This window comes from Myodes glareolus, chromosome 3 (assembly GCF_982192425.1).
Source record: "Myodes glareolus chromosome 3, mMyoGla1.1, whole genome shotgun sequence".
NCBI classification, from domain to species: Eukaryota; Metazoa; Chordata; class Mammalia; order Rodentia; family Cricetidae; genus Myodes; species Myodes glareolus.
The window spans coordinates 59,883,416-59,901,301 of record NC_142028.1 but is presented as its reverse complement, the minus strand read 5'-3'; the positions used below and the strand labels follow the sequence as shown (position 1 = coordinate 59,901,301).

At 51.2% G+C, this 17,886-nt stretch overlaps 1 protein-coding gene across 1 annotated transcript; it reads left to right on the top strand.

Moving 5' to 3' along the window:
* The first annotated feature begins 91 nt into the window (after positions 1–91).
* On the top strand, positions 92–17,103 carry Tmem43 (transmembrane protein 43). Its single transcript, XM_087904489.1, has 12 exons — positions 92–295; positions 3,819–3,968; positions 4,838–4,972; positions 5,370–5,464; positions 6,250–6,299; positions 6,574–6,643; positions 7,802–7,872; positions 9,042–9,163; positions 9,368–9,442; positions 11,026–11,127; positions 13,685–13,802; positions 15,249–17,103. The coding sequence occupies exons 1-12, from the start codon at positions 284–286 to the stop codon at positions 15,449–15,451; spliced, it is 1,203 nt and encodes a 400-aa protein (XP_087760615.1). The 5' UTR covers positions 92–283; the 3' UTR covers positions 15,452–17,103.
* The last annotated feature ends 783 nt before the right edge of the window (positions 17,104–17,886 follow it).

The following is a 17,886-nucleotide window of genomic DNA, read 5'->3' as shown; positions in this document are numbered from 1 at the left end:
GCACCAGTGAAGCAATGGGAGTGTTGCACTTTGTGGCGAAAGTGTCCGACAGCGGACTACATTTCCCAGCAGGCTGCGAGATGCGCACGCGCAGACAACTTGCGGGGGCGCAGATAACTACCCGCGGGGCGGTAACTCTTGCCCTGAGTTCAGCCAGGTCTCGGATTCCACGCGGAGTCTTGCAGCTCTGTAGCAGACAGGAGGTCACTGTATTCTGCATTCCGGTCGTCAGAACAATTCCTAGCAGAGCAGTGCGAGACCGTGGAGGCGAGCTGGGCCCACCATGGCCGCGAACGTGAGTAACTCCTGGTCCCCGGGCCACACCATCATTCGGCCCGCTTCTTCCTCGGGTCCACGCTGTGTCCTTAGGAGATGCGACCCCAGTGGGTGAGGCGGCCCTGATCTGCCTGCTCTTGTCCATCTGTTCACACACCCTCAGGCCGCGCGTTTGTGGGACGCTCTCCTCCGTCGAGTCAGCTCGTGCATGCAGCTCTTTCGACTTCTAGTTACTTTCTGGGCCCCCGGGGGTATGAAACTTGGGGACTAGAAGGATTACGGGGAAAGTGTCCGTCGGTGGGTATGTTGGCAAGGCGATCCCGCCCAGGTGGAGCTGTCCAGCAAAGGCTGCTCTGACCTCCTCGCCCTAGGGGGTGTGTACGCCGGGCTGTGATGCCACTGTAGCTGGACGATCCTGGCTGGATCACCAGGAGAAGGAGGCTTTTTTCTTCCTCCCGGTCCCTACTGTACTTATTTGGTAAGAGACCCTGGCTGAGGATAGTCTCCCCCACATCCGTCCCCCCACCCCTGCCCCGAGTCTCTGGCTTCTTCCTGCTGCAACTAGTCTTTAAGAACTATAGTAGTGAACGCTAACATTCATTCAACGAGCTGAGCAGCATCACTTACTAGGGGACTGGGTGTGGGAGAAGCTGATGACTCACCGCTGCCTCTGGCGAAAGTGCCTCTGAAGCCAGTTCAGGAACACTGCCAACCGCAGGCACACCCTCTCTCCCTCCTTGGTAGAGTGTCATGCTGCCCTCCTCTGGCCCGGCCCTCTTCCCAGGCTTCTCCTCTGTCCCGCAAACCTCTTCTTGGCCTCCTACATCTCCTGAGAGACCAGAGTTTGTGTCACCTACTGCCCAAGCAGTGACTGCTTGGCATATTGTCTCACTCTGGAAGGGGAGAAGAGCCAGAGGTTAGGAAGGCTGCACTGGAGCCAGAGGAGAAGGCAGCCTGTAGACCAGTCTAACAGGAGCAGGTGGACTCCTACTGGCACCTATCATCACCATATTTTGCACTTCCCCAGCAGAAGACACCTGCTCGGGGGCCCTAAGCCAGCTTATGCTGCAGCAATAGTTTGGGAAGGTGACGAGGACAGGCTTTGGAGCCAAGCCTAGAGGCAAATCAAGATTCTTCCACTCTTTAACTTCCCAGGGTTCACTCTCTCATAGGATTAGTTATTTTGAAGTTTAGGGAAGATTGCTAGGCACAGAGCCTGTACCTGGGAGGTACTTAACTCATGAAAAAGTCACTCTTACAGGCTCGTACAGTCAGAGACCATCTTGGGTATGTGTGTTGGGGTCTGACTCCCACACCAACAAACATAGATACAATGAGATATCTATAGTAGCCATGTCTTTGTCTATCCATTTTTACATTATTTTCCTGGGAAGATTTGAACAAATATCCGTTCCATCAGACAGAATAACCATAGACCAAAGGAACAAGCCTACCAACTCCATCTTGGTGAACCAAGGAGGTTATTGGGTGTACTTGCAGGAGCATAGGTAACCCCTAAACAGCTATATCACCAAAGTCCCACATCAGCATGGGTGACCACCCCTGGAAAGCTGCGTAGATGGAGTGTCATCTCCTTTGCTCCCAATCCCCCTTCCGTTAGCCTTCTGCCTCCTGTATACTCCAGCAGTACTACATACTGCTGGGGGTGGGACATAGGAGGAGAGTGGATGGACTCTCACCTGAGGGTATAAAGACCCTCTTCCACTCTTCCAGGAAACATGCCTGATCATGTGAGGGGCTCATGTGGATAATCAAAACTGTTCTTATTTCAAGCTGGCAATGGGTGTGTCATGCCTAGGGGACAGAGTACCAGAACATCCATACTGTAGCTGAACCACCAGGCAGGGTAAGCAAGAAAATCTTAAGACAGTGGGTGGAGCAGAGGCACCTGAATTCAGCCTAACAACTGTCCTGTCAGGTAGGTATTATTACCAGCAAGTGAGGAACCCAGACCAGAGAGGTGGAGTGTGTTACCAGGCTCACACAGCAACAAAGCTGGAACTCCAACCCTGGTGTGCCAATTTCCAGGCCCAGTGTATTTCCACCTATTGCTTCATTGCTTGCTGAGTCTGAGCCCAGTGTGCTGGAAGTGGACTGTGATATGGAAGATACATAAGTGTACATATACACATAGATATGCATACACACATATGTGCCGTTCCCCATCTTACCTCTCCCCCAGCTGTCTCCCTGCCCTCCCTGCCTTCCTGGGCTTAGGAAGAGCTGAAGGAACACAGTCTCCTTTTTCTGCTTCCACTTGTTAAATTCACATTACAGTTAAGCAACAAGGAAGACAGTCTAGGGCAGAGGGATTTGCTTGGGTTTGAACCCGCACTCACTACTTATAAGCTATTGATCTGGGCAGATAGTATAAGCAGTGAGTCTTGATTTCCTCATCTGTGAAATGGGGTAGTGGTAGCCTCTTCTTCCTTGAGCTGGCTTATGAGTGGCTTGACAGATGGTCACCTTCTTGTCTGCAGCGACTGTCTCCACCGAGTCTCTGATGGTATCATTCTGGCTTCCGTGGGTGTCCTCAGCAGGCCTGAGGCAGCCCTGGAGAACAGCCAGAGTGGCATCAGCTATGATCACAGACTCAGACTCAAATCCATCCTCTGATCCTGGGCAGGAAGGGACCTGGCTCTCTGAGGTGCCTGCCTAGTGACCACTTTGTATCTCTGTGACTTTCATCCACACCCACAGTCTGGGTGGCAGCGTCAGTTTCAGTGATGGAGAAATCTGATAACGTCCCTATAGTTGTAACTCCCATAGGAGCCAACGAGGCCCCAGCACCGGAGCTTAACCTCCACTTTACCTGTGAAGAAATGGAGGGTCCATGGCTAGTGGGGCAGCAGAGCTAGGATTCAGGCTCAGTCTCTGCATTTGGTGATAAGCACTAGACATACTTCTGACAACAGCAAGCTGGGCAAAACCTGCTCCATTGACCTGTGGCTTTTGGTCTCCTGGGTGTTGCCTGGGCATGCCCATCTGCTTTGTCTTTCTACCAGCCCTGCATGGCTAGGACAGCCAGGATACCACTCCACACCATTGCTACACAGTCCCCTACTAGGACACCTTTTCCTGAGCTCTGCCTCTATGCCCTCTCCTCCAAATAGCTTGTCGTGATTCCCTAGCTGGAAGGTACAGCCAGCACTGGGCCCGCCTCTCACTGGATTTTCAGCATGGCCACCTGGTAGTCCTTAGAACTGTGACCCCACTGTCCAAAAGGCCACCTACCACTCTTCCAACCTCACAGAGCAGCACAGTCCTCAGGAAGCCCAGCCATTACTTCTCAAATTTAATTAAAAATACACTTCTAGCTGCTTTGTAAAATAGCTTGTTGGTGTCTTTAGGATGTGCTTAAGCATTTGCTTGCCTTGTGCTGAACTTATGGCCCAGAAGTTCTATGCCAAAGTAGAATTGTCCCCCAATGTCTGTGGGAAATATGGGTTCTTCTGGGAAGAATAATTTTGGACACCAAAATTATTTCTCAAAACTCATCAAACTCTCAATTTCCCCCTCAGTATTCCAGTATCGGCAGTAGGAAAGAACATGTCAAGGTGACATCTGACCCCCAACCAGGCTTCCTGGAGCGACTGAGTGAGACTTCCGGTGGGATGTTCGTGGGGCTTGTGACCTTCTTGCTCTCCTTCTACTTAATTTTCACCAATGAGGTAAGATGCAGGGCGAGGATCCAGTGACTGAACTCTGAAATAAAAGGCCTAGGTTTATAGGAGGGAGAGGGCTGCTGAGTTAGTTGGAATTCTTTCTGCAGTGACACACCTCAGTGTAAGTCAGAGGGGCAGTGAGTCAGTTCACACACCTGAGAACCTGCTTCAGGCATGGCTGAAGCACTCAACTCATGCTGGATTGCTGGAATTCTGCCTCTTTGTGGTGACATTTTGCGTCACAAAGGCAGCTTCTTCCCTTGGAGCAATTTCAGTCCCCCATCCAAGCAGTTTTTTAGCATCTGAGAGAATCAGAACCGGAACCATGTCTTTTTAAGTCAGTTTAGCAGAAGTTATGGCTATCTCTCAGGTTCTTGGCGTAGGTCTTGGTTCTCTGAACCAGCACCACACTTGGTCTCACCTAACTACATGGCCTCGGAGGGCAGGAAAGTAATCAAGAAAAGCTGGAAAAGGTGCCCCTGCCACCCTAGGTTCTCCCAGAGGCTCCAGGCACCTTTGGGTGAGACACATGAAGTGTGTCAGCTAATCTGAGAGCACACCTGGTTGGCAAATCCTGAATCACATGATTTGGACAATGCTTCAGATTGGCCTTTGTAAACCACATGGATTAGAAGCTTGGAGAGTGGGAGGCAGAGGCAAGTGGAGGCACAGGACTAGTCCAGGGCAGGGAGACACAGAGCTGTTCCCAACGTCAGGCAGTCTGAGATTGGTGGGGTCTTCCCGTGTTCTAGTCTTGAGTCTCCAGGTGCTAGACCTCAGCAGCTCTGCTTACTGAGGCCCATCCCTCTCTCTACCCACAGCAAGGTGTCAAGCAGCACCTGAGCTGTTGAAATCCCTTCTCTGCCCTCTGACAGGGTCGTGCACTGAAGACAGCCACCTTACTTGCAGAGGGCCTGTCACTTGTGGTGTCCCCAGACAGCATCCACAGTGTAGCTCCGGAGAACGAAGGGAGGCTGGTGCACATCATCGGGGCCCTGCGGACGTCCAAGGTAGGCTGGGTGATTGGGTGGCAGCTACCAATTGCAGTAGCTCAGAGTTGGACCTCAGAGAGACCCACATGGGTGTGATTGTGCCCTCTGTGGCTGTGTGGTCAAGTCATTTCTCAGTCCCAGTGTCCCCTATGCTAATGACAACAGTCTCACAGACATGTGATAACAACAGCTCAAATTACAGTTAGCACACAGTACGGTGATCAGAGCTGGGCTGTTGTCCAAGCTCAGGGTCATGGGCGTTGTGTTGAGAGCTGAGGCTGGCAGCTTCATGCTGGTCTCCATCTTTACTTCCAGGCCTGCCCATCTTTTTCCCTCTTGCAGTTGGGCTCCTGGGCTGGGAAATCTGAACTGCCATACGTCTGGCCTTTACACTTTTGTTTGATTCTCCTTGAAGCTCTTGTCTGACCCAAACTACGGGGTCCATCTTCCAGCTGTGAAATTGCGGCGCCATGTGGAGATGTACCAGTGGGTGGAGACAGAAGAGTCCAGGTGAGGAGCCAGGCATTGAGGGAGTGGATAGCAGGAAGGGCGTCAGGGGCTCAGGTGGTAAGATAAAGGGCAGTGGCTTTCATGTAGAGACCATTTAACCGAATTCAAAGAGTAGTGTCTGCTTATCAGAAAAGTGTCAGACCCCAGCATTAGTGCATGGCGACCTTTTCTTTGGAGGTGACGACAGTCTAGCGCAGAGTGGGCCAAAGCAGAAAGGGAGCTGCTCAGCTTACTTACCTGGACATTCCAGGATGCACTGCCCAAGGCATGACAGTCCAGGCTCAAATGGTGTCACTAGGAATTAGTGTGGCCTTCTACTGCCAGTCCCTGCTCAGCTTTTCCTGCATTGGGTCATCCTCTCACAGAGGGCACAAGCCACTTCTCAGTTAACTCATGGCCTGGTCACCTAGAGCCAGAACCAGACTCAGCCCCACCTGAACTACATGGCCTGTGAGGGGAAGGGAGTAATCAAGAAATACTCGAGAACATCCCCCTGCCACCCTAGGTTCTCCCAGAGGCTGCCGCTGGATATTTCTTTGAGCCCAAGGCTAAATATCTTTGGGTGAGCCAGCTGGAGTCTGTAGCTAAGCTGAGAAACCATGTCCCTCCAGGCAGGCCTTCTAGAGATAGTGCCTGCTCCATGGTGGCTGGGGACTGTCTGTTCCTGAGCCCAGCAGGCTTCTACTCCCTGTGGGGAGCTGGGTCGTGAGGCCACTTCAGACACTTAGAGAGCAGATGGCCTCGGGCACCTGAGCTGACTTCTGCTGTCTGTGCTTTTTCTGCAGTGAGTACACGGAGGACGGCCAGGTGAAGAAGGAGACCAAGTACTCCTACAGTGAGTCCCAGACTCTCCAGGTCCCTACGCATCCCCAGGACATGTGACTTCCACCCTAGCCCAGGCTGGCAGTGGTGGGTGGCATAGTGGGGCTGTGGGCAGGTGTGGAAAGCCTCAGCACCAGGCAAAGTTCCTGGGTGCCAGTCCTCAGGGTCCTGCATGCCCACCATCCAGGCAGTCCTGAGCAGCTACCCTGGTCCCCAAGGGTCATGGTAAGAGGATGCTGAGACCACTCTTGGCTGGTCTGAATTGCCCCTCCTTTCTCTTCATGCAGATACGGAGTGGAGGTCAGAAATTGTCAACAGCAAAAACTTTGACCGAGAGATTGGCCATAAAAACCCCAGGTGAGAGCTTGGACTGGGCCCACCCAAGTCCAGTCTTGCTTACTCTTGCAGGCTCTAGCCTCAGTTTCTAATCTGAGTGATGGGTTGAAGAATACACAAGATGCAGTTTTAACACCAAGCTCTGTGTTGGCACCAGATGCACAGATGAAGACCCGGCCTTTGCTGACCCTCAAGTTAGCACTAGCCTGGTAAAGGACTAAGAGGCTCCCCTGTGTCACAAAGTGCCTTGTTACTGTTAGCCAGGTTGGGGGCTCTAGGGGCAGTGTTAGGATTCCTCAGGGAGAAGTCACTCTGTGGTATGGGTGAGGATGATGAAGTAGCACTTGGGCATGGCTAGATCATATGAAGCCATGGTCCAAGTTGAGCCAGGAAGAAAGAGACTGCCCAGGCTGGAAGTGGTATGTGGTCCAGAAAGGCTCCATTTCATGGCAAATTGTAGCAACTTTCTTGGACCACCAGCCCCCAAATCATAACCCAGAGACTTAGTTATGAATGCTCAGCCTTATCTTGTGCTTGTCCCGCTAGCTCTTATAACTTAGTTTAACCTGTTTCTCTTCTATGTTTTGCCTCTGGGCTTTTTACCTCTCTTTCATTCAGTAGGTCCTACTTTCACTACTTCCTCTGTGTCTGGTTGGCTAACAGCCTCTCTCCTCCCTTCCTCTCCCCACTCCATCCCTCTACTACCTAACTATTGGCTGTTTAGCTTTTTATTAGACCAGTCAGGTATCTTAGGCAGGCAAGGTAAAAAGAGCAACACATCTTTACATAATTAAACAAAGGCAGCATAAACAAATGTAACACACCTTTACATAGTGAAAGTAATATTCCACAACATAAGCAGATATAACACATCTTTACCTAGTTAGAGTAATATTCCACAACATAAGCAGATATAACACATCTTTACCTAGTTAGAGTATTATTCCACAACAGCTAAGAGGCTGGGACGGGTTAGGTAAGAGAGTGATGTATCTGGGTGATGAGACAGAATGGGGGTGCTCAGCCCAGAGAGGGAAACAGGAGTCCTGGGGGTCATGTACCTAGACTTGCAGGATCCCTTTCCTGGGTAGGGACTGACCCCAGCACACTACAACCCAAAAGTAGCCAGACAGCTCCCACTCTGGTGCCCTGTTATTGATTGTTCCCTCTCTCCTACAGTGCCATGGCAGTGGAGTCTTTCACAGCAACAGCCCCCTTTGTCCAGATTGGCAGGTTTTTTCTTTCAGCAGGTAAGTCTTGGGCCTTTGTAGAGGTGCCCACCCAAAGGCCTTTCTATCCCCTTGGCCTCTTCTAGGTCTGGAGCCCCAGTATTAAGCAGACCCACAGCTTATGGTAGTCAGTATCAGGGTCCAGCTGGCCCCCATCTCAGAATTATACTGTGGACTGGGGGCAGAGTGAGGTGAGCCCTAATTGTAGAAACCCCACTCTTGGCAGTTCCTCTGAAGCCTGGATTGTTCTAGATATTACCCCAGGTGCTACACCCTTTTGACACTTCTGTGCATGTCTGTTCTGAGCAGACATTGCACCAGAGACCTGCCTCAGGCAGCCCTCCCTCCCTCTGACCTCTGGCTCCACTTATGAGCCCTACCAGGCATCTAGCTCTCCCACAAGGAGGTGCATCACAGCCTCCTCTATAACTGTGAGGAGAAACCCTAAAGATTGAAGGTGGCACCATGAGTCATATAATGCTTGGGTTCCACTGGGCCTAACCTGGGAAGGTGACAGAGGAGATGCTTGAGACCCAGATAGCCAGTCTTAGCCTGACTGTCCCAGTAGCTCTGCCACTCAGCTGGTGCCTGTGGTGGAGGGAGGTCTAGCCTAGATGTGGGTGAGAGTGTGTTCCGAGGAGGGAGGGCAGAAAGCAAAGCCACTCTCACAGCTGTGACTAGGCTGACTTAGCAGGACAGGGCATGGAAAAGCCTTCCTGGAAGAGTGAGTTGGGCACAGGGCAGTTCTGGAGATAGAGTTGGGAAAGGGGGCATTGCAGCTGGTGTGGTGGCACATGCCTATCACCCTGGCACTCGGAGCCGAGGTAGGATTAACAAGTTTGAGACTGATTTGGGCTTCATAATGAAACCCTGTCATGGAACAAAAAAGGAACCATGTATGACAGTCATCCCATGTATGGCCTTGTCATACCAGCACTTGAGGAGTGAAGGCAGTAATATCCAGAGGTCAAGGTCATCTTTAGCTCTTAGTGAGTTTGAGGCCACAATGGGCTATGTAAGACCCACTACCTTTAAAAAAAAAAAAAATCCACTGCATTTGGGAGATTATGCAAAAGCCAGAGGGCATAGGCTAGGTATGCGGCCTTGCTGTCTGAGAGCACCAAGGACAGAGTGTCAGGTTTCAGGGTTAACAGAGCAGGGTTCTGAGTGGAGTCCATGGCTTCCCTCAGGCCTCATTGACAAGATTGACAACTTCAAGCCCCTGAGCCTGTCCAAGCTGGAGGACCCCCATGTGGACATCATTCGCCGAGGAGACTTCTTCTACCACAGTGAAAACCCTAAGTACCCGGAGGTACGTGGACATGAGGGCTGCTCAGATAGCAGAAGACAAGGCTTTTGAGTAGCACTGAGAGTGTGTGCAACAGCTGAAGCCAGGCTGCACTTGGCCAGGGAGACTGGAATTGGGCAGGCCTCCTAATAGGCCAGTCTGGATGAAAGAGTCAGAACAGCCAGGCGTTGGATCACTAACTCTCTCCCTCTTCTCTTCCACCGTCAGGTTGGTGATGTCCGCGTCTCCTTTTCTTATGCAGGACTGAGCAATGATGACCCTAACCTGGGCCCAGCTCATGTGGTAATCTGCTTCCCTGGGGCTGCCCCCATTCATGATTCCCTGGGTCCTAACGGCTTTGCTTCTCATTTGCACAAGCAGCAGACGTGCTCTTAGGCAGTTTCAGAGGTCTGTGTTTTCCACAGTGGCTCCTGGACCCCAGACTGGGAGCCACAGTCCTAGTGGTGCTTGTCCAATTATGGCAGCCCCTTCTCCCAGCCACAGTACTTGGTCTTGGTTCTTTAGAGCACACAGTCAGAATGCCACCCCAGGGCCTGACCTCGGAAGGCAGATAGAAGACTCTTAGGGTTCTGGAGAAAGCACAGATGATCCAGACCTGGTCTGGTTGCTAAGTGTGCATAAACATTGTCATTCATCTGGTGTCCACTGTGACCACCAGTCCTATCCATAGTAGCTCTTGGTCCAGAGGGACAGCAGGGCCTTTCCCTGATGGAGATCTGCTTCTGCTGGGGTTCAGGTCCGAAGAGGATATGTGGAGGCTGGGGGTGGAGGACGGACACCATCTGAGGGTGAATCAGGAAGACTGCCAGCAGTGTTTGCTGAAAAAAGAATACACTCTATACTTTTATACTCTATAATTGCACATAACACAAAATGGAGAAAGGGGGCCTGTGAGTTGGGGTGTGACTTGAGATCAGGGGTTGAGGAATCTAGTATTGACCTTGACAATAGAGCCACAAGTTCCTCTTGCGAGAGATAAGAAGAGTAACTTCCTTTGTAGCAAGCAGGGACTTTCTTCAAGCTGCTGAGGGAATGGGGACCCCTATCCAAATGTCTGACCTTGGGAAAAGGACTTCTGGGACTAGACACTCCACTAAAATTTAAGAGCAATTTTCATTCCCCAAGGGGATAAGCACTGAGCTGTTCCCTAATTGTGTCCCTTTGTGTCTTAGTCTTACTCTATGGGCCTGTTCCCCTCATATGTTCCCCAAAGGGAAGGTCCTGCTGTCTTACTCTTTTCTCATTATACTGTACCATTCTGATTTCTCTACACTTACTAACTGAACCCTTGCCCCTACCGGCCTCAGGTTCTGGATCTGAATTGTAGGCATTCATCCTTGGGGTCAGGTGTGTCTAGTAAATCTCTAACTTTCCTGCACTTGATGTAATTAGGAGGGCACAATGGGATTCCTGGTTCCAAGGTGGGGATTTTATTTTCCAAAGAATTGCTTAGTTTAGAAAGGCTACCATTGTACACATTTTCATCCTTTATTAGAGCCCGCACAAAATTTCCCAAAGGGAAAGGCATTGATAGTGAGAATCATTAAAAATGAGAGTAAAACAGTGCTGGAGATGTGTGGTCTGCCATGGCGGAATGTCAAGCAGCAATGTCACCATGTGGTCCATGCCATCTCCCTGTGTAGATCTGCCCCAACCCCTGCTCTGCCCCAACGTGGGTTTCGTACTTAGTGCCTCCCTAGAGCTTGGACTGAAGCAGCTTGGCCAGAGCACCAGGCGCTGTACCCCATAGAAACAAGGAGAGAAGCCCCAGGTCTCCTCACCTCCTGACTGGTGTGGAGTCTGAGGGGTAGGCTGTGGGTCTCACCCTCACTCCACTTAGCTCTAATACTGACTTTCCTGATCAGGTTACTGTGATTGCCCGGCAGCGAGGTGACCAGCTAATCCCATACTCCACCAAGTCTGGGGACACCCTGCTGCTCCTGCACCATGGAGACTTCTCAGCCGAGGTGAGCTGCTGCTGCCCTGCCTTTGTGCTGGGGACAGCCACATCCTGCCCTTTTTCTCGGTGCTGTTTAAGAAGCCCCACCACTAGCGGTCTGGCCAAGGCAGTATGAAGAAAAGGAAACAGCACAGCAGCCTCCTGTGTGAGCGAGGCACCGAGGACTGACACTGCCCTCTCAGGCTCTCAGTCTTGTGCGAGGAGAACAGTGAGACCAGGGTAGGAGTGAGAGCAGCCATGCTCCAGCACGGTGGGTTTCTGATACACAATCAGTTTCTGCAGCCAGGGCCTCTGTGACAAGTCATTTTTGGGGAGGCCTTCAAAATGAACAGGCCCACCCTAGAATAATCAAGTCGGGCAGGAAAGAGTTCACTTGCCAGTGGGTACCAGGAGAAGAGGGGACAGTGGCTGCAAGGTTGCCATAAGGCAGAGGCCACTCTGAGGTGTCTCTTCTTCCTTCAGGGGCATCAATGGAGGGTTTGGAGCTGCATTATCAGAGCCATGTGAGTGAGGCAATCACCCACACACACACACACACACAGGTCCCTAAGTCCCCTGGGTGTGCCTTTCCCAGTGCTGAGAAGGAGGAATGCACCTTTAGAATAGAGCATTATCAATTCCAGCTCTTGCTAGTAAACCCAGTGGGTCCCTGCTGGGGCCTCCCTGTGTGTCTTAAGCAGATTCGTGGGTTTTAATTCAGAACAGCCAGAAAAGGCCAAAGGTGCAGCGGGCCTCAGAGCATAGCTGTGGCCCTTCTGCTGCTGTTACTGCGTCCTCAGCTGCCCTCTTCCAGCCCCCGCCAGTGGGTCATAGTGTTTGGACCCCACCTGCTCCTTTTACCTGGCCAAGATAGGGTGTGGCTGGTCTGTTGTTAGGGAGCCTGGTTACCAGGCTCAGGGTGGGGCTGCCACCTCCCAGCCTGGGCTATGAGTCATCCTAGGAACTGCTCTAAAATTAGGAAGCCCTTTTCTCACTCTCAGGGCTTTGCCCAACTCCTGGTTTCCAGCCTTCGCAGGCAGTCTCAGGTCTCTGGAGGACTCCAGAGGGTGGGGGGTGGAGGATGTGGCTGAGGAGGCCTGGGAGGGAAGGTTTGGCTGTACAGGCAAGCAGGCAGACACACAGAGCTGAGAAGAAAGCTGGGCTCCAAAGTCAGGACGCAGGGACTCCAGGGTCTGAATAGTTCAGGGGCCCAGACCACGGCATGACTCACAAGCTCCCTGTCCAGCTCCTGCCTAGTTCTGGCTCTGCCTTTCACCAGCCACAGACCTTGAACAAGTCTTACCCTTCCTGAACCTGTTTCCTCTTCTGTTGTAATGAAACATTTTAGAAAACACCACCGTTGCCATCCCCATCTCATGTGGTGGCTTTTCACGCCGTCCACACCTGCTCACCAAACACAGGCATTTCAGAATGGCTTTCCTGTTAACTATCTGTGAAGCTTGGGGCTGTGTCACAACCTCACCGAGCCTCAGCTTCCTGTCTCAGTAAAACAGAGAAGATTCGGATTAAGTTATTTTAAGTCAGATCAATGTGCTTGTAAACCACAGGACAGTGGCAGCTAAATCCAGAGACAGGCATCCATCTTTGTGTGTTAGAGATTGGACAAGAGTACTGTTTAGTCAGAGTCTGGGAAAGGCTCTCAGGGAAACCGTATCTTAGTCAAGACTGCAAGGAAGTGCAGAGCTGCTGGGCAACTGTGGGCAGACAGTCTGCACAGACAGTACACTTGACCTGGGCTCCCCATAGGTGGCCAGGGGTGGAGGGTCAAAGCTGGTTGGCGGCAGTTGCTGTGCGAGAATGAGGTGAGGAAGAAGGGAGGCCAGAAAAGCGCAGGCTAATATAAGAACCCCGTGAGGAACAGTGATGGTGTGGATCACCGTCAACAGCTGGCAGAACTTGTAAGGTGAGGGGCAAACAGACCACACCTGACCCTGATTTTGACTTGTGCAGGTGGGCGGGCTGTGGGATTATTGCTGCCATGGAGAAGACGGAATCAGGCTGGGGTGGGGCTGAGTCAGTGCTCAGCATGCCAGGAGGCTGGGACGATGTGTAAGAGGCAGAGTAGCCCTAGAGCAATGCTGGGCATGTAGTGTTATGTTTGAGTACAGGCACACGGGGTGTGGGGTGCATGGGGTCCTGGGCAGAGTGGGAGAAGCAGAGAATATTAGCATTTACAGGCCAGAAGGAAAACCAGGGACAGCAGTGGGGTACAAAGGTGCAGCCTACAGAGTAGGAGGGTACAGTCGGAGTCAGGGGGCCTGAAACTGCAAGTAGTGTCTTGGGGTTGAGGGCTAATGCTTCACCCAGGACCAGCATGTGCTTTAAACTGTCCACCCAGAAGGGTGGAAGGTGCCCCATATGGACAGCAGCAGTGGGAAGGATGGCGAGACCATGTACTAAGGCCATAGATTTCTTATTCATATTCTTGAGCCAAACAGGCAGAGACTTAGACATGAGGTTTGCCCATCTCCCTGTGCTCTGTAAGGAACAATGCCCCGCCCCCAGGACCCACACTGTTGGTTGGTGAGTTTGTGGATCCTGACACCATGCCACCTTGTCTACAGGAGGTGTTTCGTAGAGAACAGAAGAGCAATTCCATGAAAACATGGGGCCTGCGGGCGGCTGGCTGGATGGCCATGTTTATGGGCCTCAACCTCATGACTCGGATCCTCTACACCCTGGGTAAGTGAGAAAGGTGCAGGAGCCATCCTTCCCTCTTGAGGTCCTGTGTTCATCACACTGCATTGGTAACCTTTCAGCTGGGATCCTTGAGAAAGACACCAAACATCTGGCCTGTCTCTGTCATGTCCATCTGTCTGTCCATCCATCCGTCATCCCCCCCACCCCCCATGGTAGCTTTAAGATGAATAGCAGAGAAAGGCAATGCAGGTGTGATGAGCAGGGATGTTCACACCTGCTGAGAGATGGGAGGCTGGTCCAGTTTGGCCTTCTCTGCTCATCCCTTACTCCATGACTGGACAGTTATGGGGAGGAGGCTTGCCAGCCTGTGCTGTGACCTGGATCTGCACCTGAAATCCCTCAATTCAGAGTCATGGGTACCCTTCCCTGGCCTTCCTTTTCTTGCCCCTGCTTAGAAGTTTCCTGTATGGAAACATCCTGCAGAGCCAGGCCAGGTTTGCAGCAGCTAGCACATCGGGAGCCTGGGGAGGGGCTGCTCACTTGCCCTAAGTCTAGCTTAAGAGTCCGAGTTTAAGTGTCCCAGTTTGATTCAGGACCTGGTGCCCAAGACATGAAGTGTGCCAGACTGACACACTCAGCAGGATGACAGCCTGCTCAGGGAGACTCAGTAGCCAGGTCTCTACCCCAATGTGTCCTCGTCCAGCCTTCTTATGGTGCCAGCAGAAGCCCTTCCCCCACGTAGGTCTATGGACTTGGGGGAGGTGTGACTGGAGCACATCCCAGATTGGCAGCAAGTATTGGGGGATACTCAATGGGAGATTTCCTCATTTACATACAGAGAACTAAAGTCATTCCCTCAGACTTTTCCCTAGACAGCTGAGGTATGCTCATAAATACCAGCCACATTGTGGGCATGTCAAAGAACGACCAGAATTTATACAGAATTATGTTGGCCATGCTACGGAGAACAGGTCAGTCCCTCTGAGTCTCAGTCCCCACCATGTTTGAGAAGCCCTGTCTGTGATCCTGGTTCTTCCATTGAAGGCATGCTGGCAGGTAGGGCAGATGTAGAGTGGAGGGATAATGGGAGCTGTGGCAGGGCCTCTCTGTAGTCCTCTCTGTCCCTCAGTCAAGGTGGTCTGAGCGCCAGGTGCTTCCTCTGCAGACTTGGCACAGTAGCTCAGAGCTCAGGCCCTGAGCAATGTGGAGTACATCATGGGCTCTGCGGGAGAGAGGGTGTTATGGGTCTTTTTGGTGGCCTCAGCATGGACTTTGAAGGGCCAAGGCACCCACACTTGTGACTGGGCTGAGCAGGAATAAAGCTGTGGATGTCAGCTTGCTGAGCTTCACCTCCCCTGGATATCCTAGGCAAGTGTGAGACCATTTGGCTCCACCTTGATCCTTTCCTCCCTTAAATGGCTGAGAGGAGCCATCTAGGGCATGGAGCACAGTATCCTCAGGGACTCATGACCTTCTCTTTCCCCACAGTGGACTGGTTTCCTGTCTTCCGAGACCTGGTCAACATTGGCCTGAAAGCCTTTGCCTTCTGTGTAGCCACCTCACTGACCTTGCTGACTGTGGCTGCTGGCTGGCTCTTCTACCGACCACTGTGGGCTGCTCTAATCGGCAGCCTGGCCCTGGTACCCATAATCATTGCACGGACCCGGGTGCCAGCTAAAAAGCTGGAGTGAAGCCTCAGAGGCCAGGTCCTGTCACCTCTGCCCAGCTCCAGCTGAAACAGGCATCTGCACACCCCATTCTTCAAGGGGCCGGTGTCTAACCTGCAAGTAGGATTTGGTGTTCATCAGCTCACATCTTCTCCGCCCCACTTCTTGCCAAAATGCAGCTTTGGTGGGCAGAAGCACCCTGAGGATGGTGACCCAGCGAGTACTGTCCTGCTTAATGCCTTTCCCTCTCAGGACTTTATTCCACTCAGCTGTCAGCTGACCTGCTGGTGAAGGACTCAGCCTTCTCACTGCCTGTCCCTCATCTCTGAAACTAAGAGCCAGGACTGCCACAACCTCCGGCTACATCTGAAACCCCAGAATGCAGCCATCACCCACTCCTTCTGGCCACATCTCATCAGTAGGACACACCATACCCAGGCCTGGAGAAGAAAGTGCACCCCAAACCAAGTCTCTGGGTAGACCATGATGTGGCCTAAAGAAACACCAAAGGTCACTGTCACTGTGGCTGGACAGTTTTGCTATAAGCCCTGACCTCTGGTTCTGTTACCACTTCTTCACGGGTTCTTTCTATCCCAAGAAAGAGCCAGGACTTGAAAATACACACACACACACACACACACACACCTATACCTATGAATGGCTCCTACTTGACAGCTGCTGTCACTGAGATTAACTCAGCTGGAATAGTGTTTAGGTGGGTGTGGCTTGACTGGTTTTAGTTCTCAAGGCCTCAAGGAAGCTTTAACTTTGTGATGCTTCTGAACCAGTGTTAGGAGATTTGTTCATGCTAGGTCGGGTCTGTGGAGGAAGCCCCCCTTTGTCCTCTGAAGTCACAGATCACCTGTTCACTTAAAAGTGATTTTGAGTTTGTAGTCAGTGTTACAGGAAAAGGCTGAGGCTTTCCTACTAAGAGGGCCCCAGCCAACTGAAGCCAAGAATCAGAACTTGCTTGCTTGCTGGAGGAAACCCATCTGGCCTGGCCCAGCCTTTTTCCCTAGGAATGCTTTTGACCTTGACACTCCAGCCTCAAGTAGTTGCAGCACCGTGGTTCTTTTTACATTTAATGCCCATCGCTTTCCTCACCCATATAAAATCCACCCATACCAATGGACATAATTAATTTCTAAGTCTCCTCTTTACTATTACACCTTTGAAGGCATGCTTAGCCCCGATGTTGTCACGGATCCTTGATTTATCCTGTATCTCAATTCTATTTGCAAACTGCCCTAGCAGTTGCTGTAGCCAAAAGTGTTTGGTAGCTGACTAAGGTGTCAGAACCCCTGACCCTAGTAATATCTAACAGTCCCTCTCATGTCCTGTGGTATCTGTGCTTTCAGCTGGGGTTCTTTCTTGGTAAAAGTGCAGCCAGAGATGCCTTGCCGGGTTTAGGATGGAAACCATATTCACTACTGTTTAGTGCATGCTGATGCAATCTCATCTAAACTCCAAAAGATGGTTTGAGAAACACGGTACATCAGTGATGACTAAATATGTGACCCTCGGGATTCAGTCTGTAGCTTTTTCTTATATGGGTTTTTTCTGCTAGCTTAAAGGTGTTAAGAGCAAATTATGGAAGAATAATTTGATGTCTTTGAAAAACTGAGGTTTGTATTCTTTGTATTAAAATTTGAAATAAATTTCTACCTATCTTGGTATAGGATCTTGCCAGTAGTCTGTTTTGGGGGAGATTTTGTTGTTTCGTTCTTTAAAGAAAATCAGCCATTAGACTCATTTCAACCGACTCAGCTATTCACTGCTGCAGGTGGTTTCAGTTCTTTCAAAAGAGCAGCTTGATAGTCCTCGCCTTTAAGCCTACTTTGTCTTGGCTCTATTTAAAGTAAATGATTCATGCTTCACCAACTTTGAGAATGTGCTAGAAGCAGCGCTGGGTTTGAGTGTCACACAGATCAAGCCTGCCCTACTGGCTCATGGTGTTGGGCCAATCTGTTGTGTCTGTGAAATGGGAACAGCGGTCACCATACACGGCAATGAGTGAATAAGCTGAACCCAAGTGCCCAGTACACGGCACCTCCTGCCTGAGGCACTGTCATGCTGTTACCTAGCAAGCAAACTTTCCAAACCTAATGTGTCATTGCCATCCCGCCTTCTTATAGCTGACTCCTGCCAGAACAGGTTACATCTCCAGAAACATGGTCATGCCTGACCAAAACCCCCCAAATGAAATCCTGTTTAGGAAGCCCGTCAGGCTCTGGTGCAGGAAGTGTGAGAATACGGTTTCCATAGTGACCCTAGTCTGTTTCCCTGCCAGAGTGTCCAATATGAGTCATAGCCCAAGTGTTTTGTTTGTTTGCTTGGTAAGAGTGACTCAACATTTTAAAGACTCAAAGATGAAATAACATCGAATACAGTCACACACAGAAAACTTCCTCGGTGTGCAAAAGGGGTTCCCAGCCCCCATGAAAACAATCCTGAACTTT